The sequence below is a fragment of the Cricetulus griseus genome, chromosome X, assembly GCF_003668045.3.
Source record: "Cricetulus griseus strain 17A/GY chromosome X, alternate assembly CriGri-PICRH-1.0, whole genome shotgun sequence".
NCBI lineage: Eukaryota > Metazoa > Chordata > Mammalia > Rodentia > Cricetidae > Cricetulus > Cricetulus griseus.
This window is the reverse complement of record NC_048604.1, coordinates 64,022,012-64,044,395: the sequence shown is the minus strand read 5'-3', so window position 1 is coordinate 64,044,395 and position 22,384 is coordinate 64,022,012. Positions and strand designations below refer to the sequence as shown.

Below are 22,384 nucleotides of genomic sequence, written 5' to 3'. Positions count from 1 at the left end.
CAATGTCTTTAAGTACAAGATCCTGCTGTTTGAGAACTTTACTCCTTCTTTTCCTAGGTGGATGATATTTATTTCTTTTTAGCCTAATTGTTCTATTTTTTGTAGCACTATATTGAGGAAAAATACTTAAAACAGACATTCATTCTTGTTGATTTCGGGGATGCTGTTTTCAGTCTGTTATTATTGAGTGTGACATTTAGCTCTGGGCTTTATTTTTTTAAGATGCCATTCAATATATTGAGTTTCTGTTTTATACTTAGTCTGTTTAGTGTTGTATTCTTGAATAGCTATTGAATTGTGTCAATTATTTTTGCTGTGTTATGGAGTCTATCACATAGTTTGTTCTTTATTCTGTAAATATGATGATTTTTTCATATCTGCAGCAACCTTGTATTCCAATAGAAACCTCACTTGGTAGTGAAACATAATATTTTTATGTTTCTTGATAACTTTAAAAATGCTTATTTTTACACGTGTGCTTATTTTATATTATGCATGTTTGTGCACTATGTGCATGAATGTCTGCAGAGACCAGGAGAGGGGTTCAGATCCTTTGGAATCAGAGTTACAGATGGTTGTGAGAAGCCAAGTGGTTGCTAGGAATTGAACTTGGTTCCTGTTGGAGAGTAGCAAGTGCTCTTAACCACTGAACTATCACTTCAGCCCCCTTTTCTCAATATTTTTAAGGAGTTCATGCCATATGCACTCATGATGTTGATAAGTAGCTTTCTTTTGAGATCTGTTTTGATATTGTGGAGACAAAACAGCAATCATACAGAGTGAATTGAATGTTCCTTCCTCTTGTATTTTTAAATTTTATTTATTTATTTATTTATTTATTTATTTTACATCTCAACTGCAGTTTCCTCTCCCTCCTCTCCTCCAAGTCCCTCCCCCCACTCCTCTGTTTCAGTTTAGGAAAGGGCAGGTCTCCCATGAGTATCAACAAAACATGGCATATCAAGTTGCAGTGAGACTAAGCACGTCCCCTTGTATTAAGTTTGGGCAAGGTGATTTCCTCTTGTATTTTAAGGAAGTATGTGAGGATTGATTTTAATTATTCCCTAAATGACTGGAAATCTACCAGTAAAGTCATCTGTTCCTTAACTTTTTTATTTTATTGCAACCTTTAAAACACTAATTTAGACTCTTTTTTTTTTGTATTTATCTATGCACTTTTCCATTTCTCTCTAATTTTGGTAGCTTGTGTGTTTCTAAGCATTTATTTTCCTTAGGTTTCAAATTTATAGATATACAATTATTTGTAACATTCCTTTATACTTTTATTTTCTAAGCACAATAGTTATGTTTACTCTTCCACCTCTGATTTTGTTTAGCTAAAAATTTGTCAATTTTGCTGATTTAGTAAAAGAAGTAACATTTAGTTTCATGATTGTTGTTGGTTGTTTTTACTCTTTGGTCTTTATTGCTTACTATTTGGCACTTTAGGGGGCCTCCACCCAGCTCCCAAATAAATCACAGGAAGGCTTAATCTTTCTCATGAATGCCCAGCCTTAGCTTGGCTTGTTTTTAGCCAGCTTTTCTAATTTAAATTATCCTGTCTACCTTTTGCCTCTGGGCTTCTATCTTTCTTTATTTTAGTATATCTTTTCTTTCCTTCTTATTCCATGTCTAGCTGAGTAGCACATCGTAAAACAATATTCTGCAACACATGATTTTTTCCATTTCTTTCTCTAAATATTTTATTACTTTATGTACAATCACTATTTTTTTTCATGTAGTTTCTTTGGATTTGAGTACTCTATATTTATCTGTCTCTACCTATCTATCAATGAATCACCTATCTGTCATCTGTCTATTATTGTGAAAGGGAAGGAAATTTTTTTAGATTTTTTTATTATTGTCTAATATGTTTTTACAGATATAAATTTCCCCCAGGGAATTCTTTTTTGCTGCATTATTAAGATATTGATGTATTTTCATGTTTATTCATTTAAATTTCTATGATCATTTCTTTTTTGATACACTGATAATTAGAAATGTATTATTTAATTTTCACATGGTTTTAATTCTGCAAATTTCTTTCTGTTGATTATCTCTAATTTAATTCCACCAGGATTATCAACATCTTCCATGATTTTAAACATTTTTTTTTGGCCTAAGCATGTAGTCTACCTGTGATACATTTAATGCGCCCTTGGAAAGAATATATAATCTCTGCTGTTATTTTATGTTGTGTTATACATTTCTATAGTATATCTAGTTGTTTAATAGTCTAGAACTTTATCTCTTGTGTTATCATTATATCCATTATTAAAAGTGGTGAAGTACTTACTCAATATTGTTAAACTCTGTATTTACCCCTTCACATATATAAACTGCTGCCTTATGTCTACTTTCTATATTTATAGGCACAAATAATTTATCATAAAATGTCAACTTGTATTTAATGGCAGATGTTTGTTTGTTTATTTTAAAATATATTTTCCTAGTGCAAATATACAGATTCTAGATCATTTTTATCATTATTTTAAGATGTTTTCTTTTTACTTTTAATTTATTTACTTATTTTCTGTTTTTTTTTAAATCTAAAGTATGTGCCTTATAGCTGACATCTAGGTAGAATTTTTTAGTTATTTTGTGGTAAGATATGCTACTGTATTTCAGGTTAGCCTGTAATTCACTACATACCTCAAGGTGGCCTCAAACTTATGGCAATTCTCTTTCCTTAGCCTCCCGAGTTCTGTAATTACAGGCATGTTATTATTTATATTTTGCCTGAGTGTAAAGGATTGAACCAAGGCCTTTGCTTATTAGACAAATCCTGTACTACTGAGCTGTATCTCCAGCCTAGGATCTTGTCTTGTAATTCTGTCCACTTTGTTTGATTTTTTAGTCAATCATATGTAATGTTATTACTAAAATCATTATCTTTTGCATGGAATTTTATCTCTTTTATATATATCTTATAACTAACTCTGTCCTATATTCCTCTCATTGTTCTAAGGACTGCTTTCTAGTATGCTGTTTTCATTTATGCCTTTGGTGATTTTTTACTGCATTTTTCTTTTTGTGGCTATTCAGAGTTTTCCAGTATATAGCTTATATTCAAATCTACTTCCTATCTTTACTAAATATAATTATAGATTACTTGAGTCTTGATTAGTAGACCTATTCATTAGTATTGTTACATTAGGTAATCCTACAGCTTTCCCACACACACCCCCCACCTCCCCTCCCCTACTTCTCATCACCATCTTTAAAAGTCTGTGACTGGAGGAAAAAAGCACCGTTGGTTTCACCCAGCTCTGAATGTTGTGAAAAAACTACAACAACAAAAAACAACCAACTGAACAGGCAAGATGTGCCCATCTCAGTGGAATCAGTATTTATCCCTAGTGCATGAACTGGCTTTTTGGAGCCCATGGTCTATGGAGGGCTACTCTCTCAGCCTAGATACAGGGTTGAGGGGAGGGGGCCCGGTCCTGCCCCAAATGATGTGACAAGACTTCTATGATCCCCATTGGAGGCCTCACTCTTTCTGAGGAGTGGATTGGAGGTGAGATAGGGCGATGGGGGGAGTGGGAGGACATGAGGGAGAAGGAACTGGGATTGGTATGCAAAATAAGATTTTTTTATTTAAATAAAGAATTAATTTTAAAAAGATGCTCCCATCTGTGAGAGAGAGGTACAAATGTTGTAGGGGTGCTCAGCTGCTTTATGATTGGATTTGAGGTCTGTTCTGTGGAAAAGAACCCATGCCATTTAGTGTAAGTCTGGTTATCAAGTCATGTCTAAGGAACTTATTACCATTATTTAACTAAATTGAAATAGCATGAAACTGCCTTCTATATATATGTATGTTTATAACCATAGCCAAAGGCTCCCCTCAGCCTTAATCAGCAAGGCCCCTCTTTATTCTGGACAGCAGTGAATGCTGTGACTCATGGCTGCCCAAGATGCTGAGAATTAATAACTGTTGATGTTTTAGCTGTAAATAAGACGTTTACATCTCCCTCTCTACATCTCAGAGACCTTTGCAGAAGGGGTAGGAAGTGTGCAGGAGCCAGAAGATAGGGTGAAGGGCTGTGAATTGCCTTCCTCTAGACTCAACACAACCATTGCAATTGTGAATTCACAACTGCAGTTACATTCATTGGTACACACAAGTCAGTCCCTGTCAACAATTAAACAAGGAGAGAGGAGAGGTTCACAGCACTCCCAGCACCTTAGCAATAAACTGTTGCTTCTTGGTAGTTTCTAGAAGTATAATTATTCTTATTATTTGTGTACCCACTGCTGAGCCCACCAGGCTGCAACAGGTGCTTCCAAACCCATAGTCACTCAGACAGCCCTGATTATTTAAGTCGGTGTGTTTCAAAATCAAACAAATAGACATGAATGTGTGAAAGGATTTCGGAAAGAAGCTAGATAGAGGAGTAGGGAGGTGAGAGAAAGTGGGTGGTGAGAGTGTTAATATGTATTGCCTCCATGTGTAAAATGATCAAACAAGAAATTTAAACAATAAAAATTAAAACAAACACATATTTGTGTTTAAAAAGAAGTCACATATTGGTGACTTTAGACCTCATACCAGATCCCAAAGGGTCTTATTTTTATTTTTAACACCTTTGAAAAGCTCTTCAGCTACACATTCTGTTATTGAGATTTCTCAATTTCTAGTGAGCAATTTGCATTACAAAGGGTATATTCCTGATATTTGTTTCTGAACAAGATCATGTGGGCAGAGATCTGAATGTTTATCAAAGAAAAATGCGATTATGATGATTATGTAAAAATGATCAGAATTCAAAGAAAGCTTAGTAGCTGTGTGAATCTCTGGCAAGTTACCTGAACTCTCTGCACCTTATTTTCCCAGGTATAAAATAGGAAGGATAGTACTTACACCATAGAGGGTTATATATATTGGGGAACAGAATGCTGATGCCATTCTTAAAACACTGCCTGGAAATGTTTTCTCTCATCATCATCATGATTACTATTACCTTGGAATATTTCTAGACTGTACCAAACATTCAAGACTGCCAAGGCTCTATGCTTAAGTTGCTTCAGTAGTTCATTTGCTTGATCTACCAAGCTTGCCTCTAAGCAATGGGAACTTATTGATGATATTCAGTTATGGAGAAGAAAAGCGCATCTGTTTGAGACACAGATAAAGGTGACCTAGTAGGAAGGATGAGATTAAAAAAAAAAAAAAAAAAAAAAAACTTCCAGAGACTGTGCTTGAAAACCCCTTTCCTGTTCTTTCAGAGATGCAGTGTCCTAAATGAACTGGTTGGGAATCTGACCTCTTGATCCCTTCCTCCCATTGAAACAAAGGAAGACTATACACAAAAGAAGAATGGCTATAGGAGTCTTTGTTTTCTGAAAGGTTTCAAGGTATTTGTGAAAAGTTGTGAAGCTAATTAATGCAAAGTTAGTAATTATTTGGCTTCCTTTCCCTAGAACACTGCTTAGGGTTTTGTACAAGGCACTATGTTTCTTTAGAGATTTTGAAAGTTACCAAAACTGTTAGTTAGACTTTAATCCATAAACATACTTAAAATCCTTTGGTTTCATTTGTACTGTTTCTAGGGAAACTAGCATAGTGTTGGGTTGCTGACACTTGGGGTGAATTCACCCAGTCCTTTGATATTGTTGGCAGATTTCGGTTTTGAGTGTGAAGGTCCTAAGCATCTAGCTGTTTTGATTCAAGGGTTTAAATTCCCAGTTACATTTTCCCCCCAAACAGATAAAAAGTGAACCATATACTTTCCCAGACCACTTTGGAAAACACTTTTTCAGCTGCATGTTTGTTCTCCACCCCTGTGGCAAAAGCATCAGCAACTCAATGAAGGCCTGTTTTAAAGGATATTTCGGATTAAGTTATGTGGCTGTAAACTGGAGTTGTTTGGAGAACATCCTGAAAAAGCTTCCATTTCCTCCTGCTGCCTTTAAAATACCAAAGCAAGCAAGACTACAGAGTTTGCAGTGTTTAAGGGGGATGGTAGAGCGTAAGTTTTAGCTTCTTGTCAATGGGAACTTTCTTTTCTTTATTTGTGCGTGCTGTTTGGCCTAAGACAACACCTTGATGTGGATTAGTCTGAAAATGTAGGAAATAACCTGCATTTTTAGCTGGAAAGTTTTTTCAAAAAATCAAGAGAAGGGCCAGGAAGAGGGAATTCTGCGAATGTTAATTTGCAAATAAGCACATAGGGAACTTTGGAGTTTAAATTAGGAGAGATCAGCAATATATCAAAGTCTCCTGAAAATAAATCACATAAAGTACAAGTCCTTATGTCTGTGTAAGTAAACTGCAAACGTCTGTAATACTATCAGGCATAGAATTGAATATATGGCCTGAACTAGGGATCAAGGAAGAGTTCTTTCTATTAAAGCATGATTATTGGGAAAGATTTGGAAAGAGAATTAAAGTTTTGAAGGAAGTATTATGGATGAGGAATGTATCCTAATCAGAGGGAACAAGAATTGGAAATGTTCATGGTGAGAGAAATTAGAAATGATTCTAGAAGGTAGAAGTGAGTCTCTGAAACCAAAGTTTCGTCAGAGAAAGAGTGATACTCTGAGTGCATGTGATAAGTTGAAGACCTTCTAAGAAGTCATTTGGGAGATTAATCAGAAAAATACTTGCATCCCACCAGGAGAAAAGACTGAGGAATATTTACCCCAGGAGAGGAATGGTGGTGAGCTGGTCTTCCTGAGAGACAGTGAGCATCACTGTAGAAGAAGGCTTACTTACATCACTATTGCACCAAGTGCTACAATAAAACATTTCCTGAGTGGCTCTTCTCCTTACCTCTCTTTTCTCTTCCCAACCAGGCTCCTTATCTCCTGTCAGTCCTCATTTTCTGAATTTGATCACTTCTCACAAACAGCCTGGAAAGTTATCCCTTTTGGTTTTTGTGTTACTTAAGCTCTGGTCATCCATAAGATCCTATTCAAAGCTCACATTATCTGGGAAGCTCTTTGGTCCTAACTCTGGAGTTTTGTTTTCTCTCTCTGACCTACCTCAGAACTCACCCTCCCCCTAACTAAGAGTTTTTTTTTTTTTAAATCTCTTTGGTGTTCACTACTTTGCATGTGTTTTTTTCCTTAAGCTAGAGTGTGAGGTTGTCTAAGAGAGTGACTCTTGAACTGATGAGCCTATCAAAGGGTGGTCTAGGTCCACAGTAAACAAGAAGACAACTTGTGAAGACCTAGTCAAGGCTAGCAAGAGATAGAAATGAACTAACCTGAGACAGGCAGAGAGGAACAGAAAGCAGGGCTGTGGGAGGGGAAGCTATGGAAAAGAGATTTTTGAGAGTCAGTTATAAGCAGTAAGGCTAGAGTCAGCTTCACAGTGACTTGTTACAGGCATAGGTGGTTAGTAAGAGGAGCCCCAAAACAGGTCTGAAGAGAAAGTGAGGATAAGCAAGCATAGAACATATTTTATTTGAGATTTAGCTTAACTATGTGGATTGAAGTTATAAAGCAGACAGAGGTTCCCCCATTCCTCTAGGGGCATAACTCTGCCCAGAAAAAAGGAAGCAACTTATGCCTGCCAAGGGGTTTCATTCCTAAGAAAGGGCAGGGCGTTGCTGTTGGTGGTGATGTTGGCAGTGTGTGGAGGTAGAGGAGAAAGAGTGGTGAGGGTGTTGGTAGTAGGGAAAGGGATACAAAAGGGTAAGTTTCCACCACAAACTCCGATCAGGGAGAGGGATGGAAAGAAAGAAAACTGGGGGACCAGAAGTAGTGTTGTTGACCAAGGCAGTCCACCTATAAGGTACAGAGATCATCTAGAATTGTGGGGTATAATTGGAAAATAACTGCTCACTGTGAACAGATTTCCCTTTTAATAAACCGCTGGAAATTTCATGATAATTAGACTTCTTGCCAGGCAGTTTTTTTTTTCTTTTTAAGAGAAATGACTCTCTTCTTGCTACAGAACACTCCCTGAATCATGTAAGGCAAGTGTTGCAGTTCTGGGACCCCAGTGCCTATCTACCAGGACAGTCTGAGGGCATTTCTGGCTTAAGTAAATAACTATGGTATTGAGTTGAATTTTGTTTTGGAGACTGACAGAAATTTATTTATCCACAGTGAGATAACCATTCATTTTCCCTTTCTATTTACTTTTCCCTGCTATCTTCTTAATTCTTGCTAATATTGTTGTGATTTTGATTTAAACAAGTAGGAGCAAACATTGGCTGCTCCTCCCAGTTTGGAGTTTTGTCTCCTCCTCCTTCTCATTAGAATTGTAAGAGGGTAGCGGTCCTGCAGCAAAGACAGGCACACAAGCTTTCTCTGTGAATTAATTGGTCAGGAAAGACACTTTTCATATTGTCAAGTGGCACTTAAGCCACTAATTCTTGACTGTGAAACTGCTTTTCCTGGGCAATGCTCTTTAAGGAAAAACTTCTTCAGTCCAGCGATTGGTGACTAAGGGAACTATGAAGCACAGGGGATTGGGCGGGATCACGGCTCCTAATAATGCCTCCTTATCCAATGAAAAGCATTTCCTATTGAGACCCCCAAGAGTTCCCCGGCGGCCCTCGGCTCCAGCAAGGACTTTGGGCCTTTTCTTGTGTCCTGTTTGTTAAAGGCATGCGGGCTACAGCATTCAAGAGGGCTAGTTCTTAACAAAGGGAAAGAGATAAATGTAAATAAGCTCCCATTTTCAGAATGAGCCGTTTGCAGTGAGGAGCTGCGGCAGCCCAGAGTCTGCTCCTTTGGGCTGGGCTAACCTTTCCCTGTTTTATTTTCTTCTTCTTTTTTTTTTAATGGATAAAAATATGCGCTTCCAAAGTGCGAGTTGCCCGTTTACATGTTTATTAGCTAATTATCTACAGGCATGAGCACATTCTCTCATCTAGCACACTCTTTTTTGGGGTAAGTCTCTTTGAGAAAGATTTGATTTTGGCGTTTGGGGGTGGGGGATGGTGTAACAAACTTCAGTCGAAACACTGATGCTTTGAGTGTTTGGGAAAAGCAGTTAGACTTCAGCTCTCAAGTACTGAACAAGGATCATCGTGTTGAATGGTAAAAAAGGAAAATTTCTATTGTTTTGGCAATAATATTGTTTCAGTGGAAGAGAGGATTTTCAGGCTGTTTCTTGTAAACACAGTTCTAAAGAGCTGATTCAAAATCACAGGGTAGAACAAGTTAGAAAGTCTTTTGGCTGGCGTTATATTTCTTTGGTTTACAAAAGATTGTGAGCTAACGTGGCTTTTATTATGATGGGGTTTCTTATAGTAAAACTATACATTACATGCCTTTGATGCTTAATTGATTTATGGAGAATGTGACATTTGCTATATTGAATAATTCATGAACTTGTCCATAAATGAAGAATCATGTTTGAATGAAAACTTAATTCTAGCATAAATAGATTTCCTATTATATGTGAAATTAATTGGTATTTGTCATAAATGCAACACAATGTGACATCTTTAAAATTCTTTTCTTGCATATTCTGAATATTTTAAATATTTTTAGTGAAAAGACTTGTTGAATTAAGTAGTAATGTATGTTAGGTAATTTCTGTTTTGGAAGGAATACAGCAGTGTAATTATGATTTTTGTGTGGGAAAAGACCAGAGGAATGGAAAAATTAGGTATGGCAAAGCTTGGTGTTATTCGTTTTTCTGCTTTACCAAATTATGCCATTTTTCTTATTCCTCAAATAACATAAAACATCAATAATAACTTAAAATCGAAATTATACCCTGGCTTTGCCACATGTTTATGTTTCAGAACAAAATTCCAACAGCTTGTCCCATCAAAATAGTTTATAAATCCCTTTGCCTTGTTAAAAATGGTAATTTGCATTCTTGCAAAGGATGAGCTCAGCTGATAAGCCTCATGGCTTCTGCATTCTAAAGCACCTCCTGCTGCCAATCAGAGATGTGAATGAATGCCCTTTTGGAACAGTCAGGGCAGCCTTTCAGAATGTGTATTCTCTTAAGTTAAAGAGAAGACTGGGAAGACGCAACACTCAGGCCAGGCGGAGACAAAGTTTGATCTATTCAGTTCCTGTGTGAGAGAGAATGCACTGAGGTTTGCTGCCCTTGCTGTGATTTGGTCACTGCCTTTTATTCTTTGTCATCACATACTGTCTGTTCTTGGCCTTTTGGAGGAAGAGAAAAAACTATTAATTGTCAATGCTGGTACTGAAAATTGGAAACTTCGTAGAAGGCCACTCAACACTGGGATCCCAGTCTCAAATTTTAGTGGATAAACAATGATAAGAACAGTGCCTAAGTAGTCTATTGATTCTGTAGAGTTATGCTCTGGGGTAGGCTGTTAACCCCATATTTTAAGGGGCAAGGTGATCAGGTAGGAGGACTAAAGAGTTGAGACCTCCACAATTAAAGGTGATATGCCTGTTGAATAGGCAGGATCAGGAAGATGAGGGCATAAGGAAGACTTTAGGATGTAAGTATCACCTTGCTCTTAAATTCTAAGTTTCTGGCAGTAATTAATACTGTGTTTTTGACATGCAAATGAGCCAAACAATTATTTCATTAGGACTAATAAAAATTGATGACTCTTATTACAGGCTTTTAGGTGTGTGTGTGTGTGTGTGTGTGTGTGTGTGTGTTTGTGTGTGTGTGTGTGTGTGTGTGTGTGTGTGTGTGTGTTTTGTCATGACAAGCAGAAGCAGGTGAAAATAATTGACAGACAGGAACAGCCAGTGCAGGCACTACCATGGCACCAGTTGAAGGCGTCTTTCAGTCAGTGCCAAATATGGAAAGTGAAGAGAAACTGAGGCCCAGAAAATAACTTCTGTTTACTATGCCACAGTTCACTTGTAATGGGGATATTGAATCAATAGCATTAAGAAAACTCTGGATATTTAATCTCCCAATTTTCTTGTATTCCAAATAAAAAAGTCTTATGTATAGTTTACATTTTTAAGGAAAGTACATAAAAGAAATGCTAACATCTCTGTTTTCTTTTAAGGCAAACCAATAAAATTTTACTGATTTCATTTCAGGAATAGTGCTCTCTGGAGGACAATGAAAATCAGTTCTCTTTAGTAATAAGGTGATCTTTGTGTATTTTAAGTTGTTCAACAGTCTTATCTTTTTATATGAGGAAAAATCATTTCAAGAGAGTTACTGTGCTATTTAGCAGTCTGCATTTTTAAGGCTAACTTTTCTTCAAAAGAGGGTGGCCTGTAAGAATAGTATCAGTCTGGACTAGCAGATAATTATGTTCTACAAATACTACAATGAATAGGACCTAAATGTAGGTGCCACTTGTAAGAATTCCAGCATGGTGTCTATCTTGTTTTATATGAGCATGTTATGTAGAGTTGTGATTTTCAATGTACATACATGCCATGTTAGATATGTTTAGGACTCTTCATGAAGACATGACGAGTTTTAGTAAGTATGCAAATACCCAGTAGTGGAAGCCTTTCTCATACAGTTCAGTAGGGAAGGAAATTTAATGGTGTCACAGGCTAGAGACAAAGCAATGGGGTGCTCACCTGTTGTCCCAGTCTTCCTTCCTTTGTCTTTTGTCCAATCATAACAGTTGTTACCAGAGGACAAGAAAGGAAAAGGAGAAAGACAACAAAAAGATAACAATGTAACTTTAGGGCACCAAAGAAATCTTTGTTCATTTGTTTTTGTAAATGTATGGGAATATGAGTATTTTTAAGCTTTTTGTCACTAGTTATCTTTAAACAATTTAAAGTTACTCCTATGAATTTTTAGTTTCAGTCAATACCACTAATAAGATAAATCTGTATCAGCAATGGGTTTGCATAATAACTGCTAATTTCAGTTGTGTTATAATGAAATCAAAGATATTTAATATTGTCTGGAAATAAGTTGGTTCTTATACACTCTGGTTTGTATTATATACTAATTTTTTCTACTCTATATAACCTTACTATACAGTTTATTGAGAAGCTTTCTTTATGGAACAGTATTGTGACATTCTATTCCAGAGCACTCAATTAAAGAAATCGTTGATCACCTGACTTCAGAAAATTCATTGATTATCCACGTCACAGATAAATTTGGTGCCAGAATTTGGTTTGGACTAATGTGAGTACCCTTGCTCAGATTTCACCTTTTTCACTTTATTCTTCAATTCTTTTGTAACTAGTGTTTCTGTATTATCACAGATCATGTGATTCAAAGTTCCATAATAAATAGAAGAAGTAGTGGAGTTGTTGGTACTTATCATGATCCAGGCAATTTTGTTGAAAGATGAATGTTGATTCTTTCATTCAGTACCTCTTTGTCATTAACAGATAGATGATAGATAGATAGATGATAGATAGATAGATAGATAGATAGATAGATGATAGATAGATAGATAGACAGGTAGATGTGAGTGAGGCATGTTTTTATTCATATCATCACTTCTAGTATCCAAGGATAGCAAATGAATTTATTTTCAAACCAATTGATTTGTGTGTTTGGATACAGTGAGAAAGCTGAGTCCTGCTGGCATTTATGAGTCTTGCAGAATTTGGAAATGAAATCTTTTCGGAACACACAATAGCTTTCTGTAACTGTCTGGGGCTTCCACTGAGATGAGATACTGAGTTTAAGACTCTAGACAATTTCATCATATTAGATTGTGCAATTTCTCTGTAGTTTTCTTACTTTATAACTAGGTACTAGGGAAAATTCTGTGTTAGCAGTTCTGATGCAATCTCTGGTCCCATCATATTGAGCACTAGACCACAACATTCCCTAAGGATTGGCCTGTGCCATCAGGTGAAGGGTTAGTAGGAAATATTAGTTCTTTTGGTGAAAAACAAATACGTTGAATTTAGTCACTGAAGGTCAGTTCTGATCAGATTGGATCAAATTCTGCCATTTCTTGATGTCTGCAGATTAGTTGGCCAGGGATACAGAATGGCCTTAATAATCTTAGTGAAAATCAGGTTCTATATAGATAAGCCATTTAAAAAGAGATATTATTTGTATCAGAAATATAAGATTGATAGAGATCAGCATCAATCAGTGCAAAGGAAAATCAATTGGAACCAGGTGTGACCTATGCCTGTGGCTTGGCCTACACTGTTGCCATCAGAATTTTTATCTGTTAAGAACTACTTGTTTGAGGAGCAAAAGTCTGGATGTAGTTCTTATTGCACCAGCAGAATGGTCTTGAATTCTATTTTTTTTTTTTTTGAGACAAGGTTTCTATGTAGCATTGGAGGCTGTCCTGGAACTCACTCTATAGACCAGGCTGGCCTCAAACTCACAGAGATCCTCCCGCATCTGCCTCCTGAGTGCTGGGATTAAAGGCATGCACCACCACCACCTGGCTTGAATTCTATTTTTATATGTGTGCATTTTTAACTTTTATTCACTGCTACTTGTCTATAGTCAAGGACACAATAGGCTTCAGCTTACCCTCTTTCAGAAACTTGACCAGAGCAGAAAAAGCAAATGCTGTAGGGATCATGAGCACTCTGAGTTGGACTATCCTCATTGAAAGTGGAGCAAAGGAAGATGATGTTCCCACACTCTGCTTTCTGGGTTTTATTTTACTGGTTTCTGGACTGTGTTTGCTGGGAACAAAGTACACCAAGGCTTTCTAGAGTATTGGATTTCTGTCAGAATTTATAAGTTTGTTTCAGCAGAACTTCTGAAACTTTAGCAGGCTACAAAGTCATCTATGTATTTAATAATCCTTAGAGGGGCCAGAAAGGTGACTTTCTTTCTTCTAGTCGTCTCTCAAATTCCAATCATGGTATATGCCATTATTATCGGGCATCAAAAAATTCACAAAAAGGAAAAATGTAGACATTATTATGAACTTTCTGAATGGGTTCAGGTAGTCAAAAAGTTAAAAGAAAATCATTGATGGACATATTTTCTGTTTTTTATTTTATAAAGTATTTCGTTGTCTATTAATTGTACAAAACAATTTCTCTATGACATCTCCATGAATATATATAACATTTTGATCATATTAACCCCTATTACCTTCTCTTATACTTCTTCCTGTTGACCTTATCCTCAGATTTCTTTTTTTTTAGTTTTTACATTTCATTCTGTTTGCAAGCACGTGTGTGTGTGTGTGTGTGTGTGTGTGTGTGTGTGAATGCCTGTGTGCTCGTACTCGTGCACACATGTGCACAACTGAATGCTGCAGTGAATGTGGAAGTCAGGACTATTTGCAAGAGTAAGTTCCTTCCTTCCATCCTTTAGGGGGCCCCAGGGATTGAACTCAGGTTGTCAAGGTTGATGGTAAGTGCCTTCATCTGCTAAGCCATCTTGCTGCCCCTTTCAATTTCTTCTTAGTCAACCTCTAGCTGACCTCCTTTCTGACCACTATCAATGAAAATATGTATAGCCAACACTGGTCCCTCTTTTAGTCAATTAAATTGGAATAATTGGTTATAAACATCTTCATAAGATGCTGCTTATAGTAGTATCATTAACTATGTAAGCAATTTTTCTTTGTCTATCTCCTTGAGCACTTGAGTGTTGACCTGTACATTTAGTGGACAGTATATTAGATATTAAGAAAAGAAAACAGGCCTTGTTTCTTGAATATTTTTTATTCTTCACAGTCACCTCGAGGCAAATACTGTTCTTTTTTAAAAACTGGAGTTCTATGTGGGGTATTCAATGGGGGCACCTTCCAGGATTTCTCTTTTATGAGCAAATTGTGCAATTAAGATTTCAAACCCAAGAGGGAACTTTATGAAGTAGAAGGAATTAGCAGAAGAGAAGGAGGGATACATTTTTTTTTGAGACAGGGTTTCTCTGTGTAGCTTTGGAACTTGCTCTGTAGACCAGGCTGGCCTTGAACTCACAGAGATCCGCCTGTCTCTGCCTCCCAAGTGGTGGGATTAAAGGTGTGCATGGACATCACCTGGCTGAAAGATACGTTTCTAATACAAAGCAAAGATACCAAGAAATACAGATAGAGATTTCTAGTCATGATTGAGAGGAACCGATTTCTATAAGGCTCCTTTGTGGTAGCACTGGATAGTGTCAAGTTCATCAAACTACTCATAGCACTGTTGACTCTTCCTAGCCTCAGCTGTGAGGCCCAGTGGCAATGTTTATACAGGAAAGAGAAAACAGTATAGCCACATTACAGAGTAAACTGGTGTCTGAGTCAGAAATAGATCTTTCTGCTTCCAGTGCCACACCCTCCCTGCTAGACAGTCAAGGTGGTGTGTGTTCAAGCAAGGGAGAGCTATGAATAGGGCCATAGTGGCAGTTTTCCCATGCCCTCTCTTTAAGAGTGAGACTGTACTGCTTTCTTGTCTGTGGTCCTTTCTCTTTCACAGGATTTGATTACCCAAAGCAACAGAGTAGAAGTGTCATGTGTTTACAGACTGCCTGCTGTAGGTGTAGTGTGTATGTTCTGGGGGATATAAAACTGAAGTACAGTGATGGATGTATAAATCAACTTGTTTTCATCACCCTATAGTCCAACAATATAAATGTGTATTGATTCATTTATAAACCACATTGCATTCCATAAATACAATTCAGTTATTATTTATGATTTTTAAATCTGGAATAATGTGAATTAAGAAATAAAATAAAATGATCTTATTCATGAAAAACTGAATGTAAAAGTAGGAAACAAAACTCAGCTATTCAGAGTATTTGTTGAGGAAAGTACAAAATAAGACATACCTAGGGAGCTAATGGTGCTCTGGGCATAGACATTACCAGGAGGTAAAACTGGAGGTGCTCTAGGAAGATGTGAGAAGCCTAATGTGAAATCCCTTTACCAGGTAAAATAAACTTGCTGGAATTATTTTTGTATAAGGTAGATAGATGCAGGAGATTATGAATGAAGTCTGGTTTTAATGTGTTTTATAGCCTCAAATTCTTAAACATATATGACTATATTAATAAGAAATTATTTCTTTCACTGTCTTCTTGGTTTCCCCAGCAGTGAACTTTTAAAAATGTAAATACTGTTCTTCTTGTAAACAAGTCTCCTGGAATAATAGATAATAATGGTGTTAAAATAGTAAATGAAATGACTCAAGATTGAGAAGTTTGGCATTTACACTTTTCTTCTACTACTGCATTGGAGAAACATGGGCATAAATAAAGACAGGAACAAAAAACTTGTGTCTGTAGCTATGAACCCCATCGACAGAGATTTTTAGGTTCTTTCTGTTTCAGCTGATCGTCTTTGGTGTCCTTAAATACAGCAATTGAAAATTATTCTTCCATCTGGGAAGCCTGGGAGGTATAAGATAAAGTAGGGAGGAAGGGATTAGAAGAACCTCTCTCAGGATTCTTAATACAAAGTAGATGGCCTGGAAAAGTCCCATTTTCCTTACCTCCTCCTCTTCCTCTCTTGATTTCCATCCCTCTGTTTTTCTCTGATACTTTATTTCTCATCTCCTCTTTGATTCCTATGCCTATTTTTATTTGTTTGACTTCACTTGGTCAAGGTTCCCACTACACTTTGCTTTTGTACATCAAGGTTACTTGGGGGGAAGTTGAAATAGACCTTCGTGTGATGAAAGGGCCAAGAAGGAATATGATTTTAGATGAATGACTCCATAAAGACTTAGTGAATGACAATTCAGGTTAGTAAGTTCTGGTTGTAGCTGTGAAATTATTAAAATGATAATCTCTCATGTTATATACCATATTATGGAAGTCATCACTCCCTTTGGGTAGGTACTGCAGTGAGGGACTTTTTCTCAAGCTAAGTATTTTTTACTCAAGTCAGACACTCCTTGAAGTGACTTCAGTCCTCTGTATTTCTAGCAGATTTCTCCTCTATTCCCTTCCCTAAGACATCCTTGTTTTCTTGGTGTCTTGAGGGGAAGAGTGAAAAAGAAATCACTCCAGAAAACAGCCATTTGTATTTTACAATATAATCATGTGAAAACCCATTATTGGCTATGTCAAGGAACAAAGGCCACTTTCATTTCATATCCCCACTCAAAAGAATCATTCAAGAGCTACTTATCCATAGTGTGTTATGGGACACATTTAAAAGACAGCTATTAACCTAGGAGAAAGTTGGTAGAATTTCCATATGTGTCTTCAAGACCTGTTGGCCTAAATATTTAAACAGACAATTGAGTTAATGGCTATTATGAATAAAACTGTATTGGCAAGAAAGCCTCTAAAGGACCGGATCAGATTTTGTACAATGAGGTATGGGATGACTGTTCTGGTGGTCCTCAAGTGTCACATCCCATATGGAATTTTTGAGACAGGTTCTGATGTTGGGACAGAGTCAGACAATGTAGCCTAAGCTGGCCTCAAACTTTCCGAAAGTTTCCTACCTAGGCCTCTCCAAGTGCCTGGGGTTATAGGCGTGATCCACCACACCCAACTGTCATTTGTGTTTGATGAGAAAAGTTGATGTTGACCAGGGCCATTTTAGCAGATGAATGCACGGATATAGCTGACAGGATATGCAGTGGGCAAAGAGAAAGAACATATACGTGCTAGGCTTAGGGTATAGATGGAAAGAGAATTGTGTAGTGCAGGAAGGAAATGATGAGTTTGATATTTTAATCTCTTCAGAATAGCCATGTGATGTGACACAGTGGGAAAAAAGCTTATTTATTTTAATCTTGAATTTTTTCCATACATTATATTTTGATCAAATTTTCCTGCCCCGATTCCTCCCCAACCCCCTCCCCTAACCACCCAACTTCATATTCTTTTTCTCTCTTAACAAGCATGGAGTTGATTTTGGGTGGGCAGAACAGTGAAAAAACTTAGCTAGCAGATTTAATGAACTGAAGTATGTCTTCTGAGCTTCAGTTTTAGAATTAAAAGGAGAAGCAATAAATTGCTTTACTAGTTTATTGATGACTTTTTGGATCATGCACTGGAGGCCTCGCATCTACTGCTGTCTGATATAATAGTTTATAGTCAGACAAAGTAGTTTAGTAATATTGGAGAGTAACAAGTACAAATTAGAGTAACTTGCAATGTTTAGTGTTTAGGAATCAAAGATGTGATTTCTGGTTTGAATGTATTATTCACATTCTCTTCCAACTTTGACATTCTGTAAGTATGGGTTCTACTTCTATAAAATGATAATTTCCTGTGTTTGCCTTATGGTGTTCCTATCAATCAAATAAAACATGTATTTTGAAAGTTGAGAATAGGCCTACAAATTCCACATTAGAGGCATCTTAGCCATCAGGGATTCTTTGATTTTTTTTTTCCCCTTGAGTAACATGCACCTTATTCATGTTCATTGCAATGCTATGTTTATTGTATTGTGTGATCTCTCCCATTTCTGCAATATGTCTTTTGTAATACTAGTCACCTGTGGAATGTGACCAAAAAGTACTTGTCAAGTCTAATAGAATGTGTATATTTTCTTGCCTGAATGAGCAGAATGTATTTTATTCCACATAAATCTTGGAGGGAAGGCAGATTTGGTGACTCATTCTATCTTGTCTCCTGTAGGAAGAAAACATTCTCTACTGGTCCTTAATCTCAGAGTGGTGAACCCCTGCAGCTAGCAGGCTTTCTGAGAAAAAATCCATGGGTGACAGAAGATTTATTGACTTCCAATTCCAAGATTTAAATTCAAGTCTCAGACCCAGGTTGGGCAATGCAACTGCCAATAATACTTGCATTGTTGATGATTCCTTCAAGTATAATCTGAATGGTGCTGTCTATAGTGTTGTGTTCATCCTGGGTCTAATAACCAACAGTGCCTCACTGTTTGTCTTTTGCTTCCGCATGAAGATGAGAAGTGAGACTGCTATTTTCATCACCAATCTGGCCCTCTCTGATTTGCTTTTTGTCTGTACCCTACCTTTCAAAATATTTTACAACTTTAATCGCCACTGGCCTTTTGGTGACACCCTCTGTAAGATCTCAGGGACTGCATTCCTCACCAACATCTACGGGAGCATGCTCTTCCTCACCTGCATTAGTGTGGATCGTTTCCTAGCCATTGTCTATCCCTTCCGATCTCGTACCATTAGGACCAGGAGGAATTCTGCCATTGTGTGTGCTGGAGTCTGGATCCTCGTCCTCAGTGGTGGTATTTCAGCCTCTTTGTTCTCCACCACTAATGTCAACAATGCGACCACCACTTGCTTTGAGGGCTTTTCCAAACGTGTTTGGAAGACATACCTGTCCAAGATCACCATATTCATTGAAGTTGTCGGGTTCATCATTCCTCTGATACTGAATGTTTCTTGCTCTTCTGTGGTACTGAGAACCCTCCGGAAGCCTGCAACATTGTCTCAAATTGGAACCAATAAGAAGAAAGTGTTGAAGATGATCACAGTGCATATGGCAGTTTTTGTGGTATGCTTTGTACCGTACAACTCTGTTCTCTTTTTATATGCCTTGGTTCGTTCCCAAGCCATTACTAATTGCTTATTGGAAAGGTTTGCAAAGATCATGTACCCAATTACCTTGTGCCTTGCAACTCTGAATTGTTGCTTTGATCCTTTTATCTATTACTTCACCCTTGAATCCTTTCAGAAATCCTTCTATATCAATACACATATAAGGATGGAGTCCTTGTTTAAGACTGAGACACCTCTGACCCCAAAGCCTTCCCTTCCAGCTATTCAAGAGGAAGCTAGTGATCAAACAACAAATAATGGTGGTGAATTAATGCTGGAATCCACCTTCTAGGTACGAGAATTGTTTTTCAGGTTCAGCTATGGTGTCTCTTATGATTTTTCCTTTGCTATAAATAAGAAAAAATGAAGCTAATGATGCCGAAAATAGATTAATGTACCAAATTACAGTCAGATACATTTGTTTGAACACTTATTGTACATGTCTGTTTTGTTCAGTAATTATAGGTCAAGTCTAATTACAGCAACCAAAACAGATTACCAGACTCTTTTGTTGTGCTGAAATTTTGTTATATAAATGACCAGTGTTTTTGACTTTTAGTGATATGGGGTTTACTTTAAAACTTAAAAAAAAAGACATTCCAGTGATTTTGGTAATTGGGTTGGGCCTATAAATATAGAACAAATTCAGGGATTATTTAAAAATGTTTGTGTTACTACTGATATATGCTGGTATTTTTTTCCTTTTTTGAACTATTATGGAATTTATTTTACTAAAAGAACTTATTTTTACCTAATGTTAATAAGACATATTGAGAAAGAGAAATGTATCGAATTTAAAAGAATTGGCAAATTTTATCTAGATATTGTAAACCAATAAAGCGTTTGAATATTTATGGGTAAGAAAATTTGGAAAATAGACAACATTTACACATATATAACCACAATTAGGGTCAGCTTTCAAAACTTTCTTTTTAAAACAGAACTAGAATTTTCCTATGAAATTGTGTACCTTGAAAGCTGCTTACATATGTGCCTGGCAGGTGCTAAACGGAAAAATCATACTATTACACTGTCAATTAAAAAAAACTTTAAGCAACACTACATTATTTCTTAAAACTTCCATTTATCCTTTATGGGGGTGGGGATTTGCTTGTAGAAAATATTTATTCTTCATATTAAGTGTTGGGACACAATACAGCCACAGAGCTACAGTATTTGTGCCCAGGTCGGGAGCTAGTTGAAAAGAGAAGTGAACAAAATAATAGCAGCAAGATATCTTATAGCTTGTACTAATAGTTTTTTAGGTGGGGGTTAGATAGCTGTAACTTAGAAATATATACTCTTTTCTATTAAATTTTGGAGCATAATGTAGCCAAGGAGCTACAGAATTTGTGCTCAGGTCGGGAGCGTATTGAAAAAACGTGTAAAATAAAAGAAACAAAAAATTATAAAAACAAAAAAAAAACTCACAAAACTAGAAAAAGAAAAAAAATAACAAATAAAAAAATAGTTCCTAACACATTACTGTTTTTGAAGTTCAATACATTTAAAAACACTATGCCATTTTAATAAACATTTTTAGCATAATTGGAAATCTGCTAAAATTGTGTCTGGGTCAGGATAGAATTAGAAAAATACTTCCAAAACAAACCCTTACAAAACATCAAGTACCTCCAAATTTAGGGCGTTCCTTTTTGTGCATCTATAGCATTTACCAAGTGCTGTAATTTACAGCCAATACCTTGGATGAAAATGCGTCTAGGAAGCTGCTAACCTGGCACCAACTCTGAGAGTGAATGAATAAAAACATCATCTAAAATTTATGAAAGGAGAAAAACCCTTTCTGTAACTCAAATAAAAGAAACAAAAATTTTGACCATTTTCATTTTTCTAATGTATAGCAGATTTACCTCGAATGTGCACAAGTCTGTTTAAAAATAAGTAGAAAATGTGGCAATTAAAAATGCCCAGAATTTTAAACTTATAGTAATAACCAATCCTGTATATTGCTGAACTTGTGCCAGAGAGTGGTCAAATTAGAAATCACAGAACAATGATGAAATGGTAAGAATTCTAAAACAATGAGAAAATTCTTGAAATTCCTTAGTCTATTTTTCTGTCTGGTGGTATGTAGGCATAGAAATAATAAAAAAAATAAAGTAAAAATCAGCGAGCACAATACGGCTTTAAAGACTGCCGAATTTGGGCTTGGGTTAGGAACTAGCTGAAAAAAAAAGTTGCTAAAACAATAGAACAATAGTAAAATGAATTCATGTTTTAAACTCCTAAAAATAACTATGCATTATATTGTCTTGCAAAGAAAGGTAATAGTTGGAATACATAAGGCCATAGGCTCAGTTAGACAAAAGTAGGTTAGGTTAGATGAAGTTCAATTGTTAGGTTAATGTTGTAAGTTCAAACTTGTAATCAAATTATGAAAACTTGTTTGTTTCCTTCAGTATTCTTTCTTTTCTTTTTTCTTTTTTTTGTAATATTGAACTATATATGAACTCTTTATACTTTTAGCTGTTAAAATTTTGGATTATTAGGATTATGGTATCAAATCATTAATTGGATGTTAACCAAATTGACATAAAATACATTTTAAAGTCGTTTTTTCTTTTATATAATGTCCATGTATAATGTTGCTTACTTTTTCATATTTCATTTTATTTTGGTTAATTTCCATTTTATATTTAATATGCCTTGGTAGTCATAAATGGTAATGTGAATAATGTAACCAACAAATTGTAATGTATAACTAAATGTAAAATTGAATTTATTTTACATTTACAAATACAGGTAATCCTTCAGCTGTAATTACAACTTGCATTTAAATGTCTATTAAGCATAATAAAACATTTGGATTATTAAGCTATTATACCTTGGTCAATAATGGATTTATTACATTTTCTGGTTTTTAGGGCATTCAAAAGTATCTATGCTTTATCTTCTTTCCATCCTTTAAGAAGGAACCTATTAAAATACATTTGCTATCAAGTTACTTCAGCTATTTTTTAGGTTGTCTGAAGACTGATGCAGAACTGGCAAATGAAAAGTTCCTGGATGACTTCAGTCATCATTGTAAAATATTTACTGCCTCCTTCTCTGACTTGTCTAACTAGGTCTTGATTTACAATTGGCCTTCTATCCATGTTTC

The 22,384-nt window shown here is 36.2% G+C and overlaps 1 protein-coding gene across 3 annotated transcripts; it reads left to right on the top strand.

The window, feature by feature from the left end:
* The first annotated feature begins 8,288 nt into the window (after nucleotides 1-8,288).
* On the top strand, nucleotides 8,289-22,105 carry Lpar4 (lysophosphatidic acid receptor 4). 3 transcript variants are annotated; one of them, XM_027432994.2, is made up of 3 exons: nucleotides 8,289-8,850; nucleotides 11,920-12,019; nucleotides 18,365-22,105. In XM_027432994.2, exon 3 carries the CDS (start codon nucleotides 18,443-18,445, stop codon nucleotides 19,553-19,555), a length of 1,113 nt encoding a protein of 370 aa, XP_027288795.1. In that variant the 5' UTR covers nucleotides 8,289-8,850; nucleotides 11,920-12,019; nucleotides 18,365-18,442; the 3' UTR covers nucleotides 19,556-22,105. The 3 variants fall into 3 exon arrangements, with proteins under 3 accessions (XP_027288795.1, XP_027288797.1, XP_035306027.1); XM_027432996.2 differs by lacking the exon at nucleotides 8,289-8,850 and adding an exon at nucleotides 8,900-9,000; XM_035450136.1 differs by lacking the exon at nucleotides 8,289-8,850 and adding an exon at nucleotides 10,982-11,006.
* The last annotated feature ends 279 nt before the right edge of the window (nucleotides 22,106-22,384 follow it).

Bases quoted from the DNA above. Each gene is read 5' to 3' on its own strand.
- Lpar4 (XM_027432994.2), top strand. From the start codon at position 18,443: ATGGGTGACAGAAGATTTATTGACTTCCAATTCCAAGATTTAAATTCA.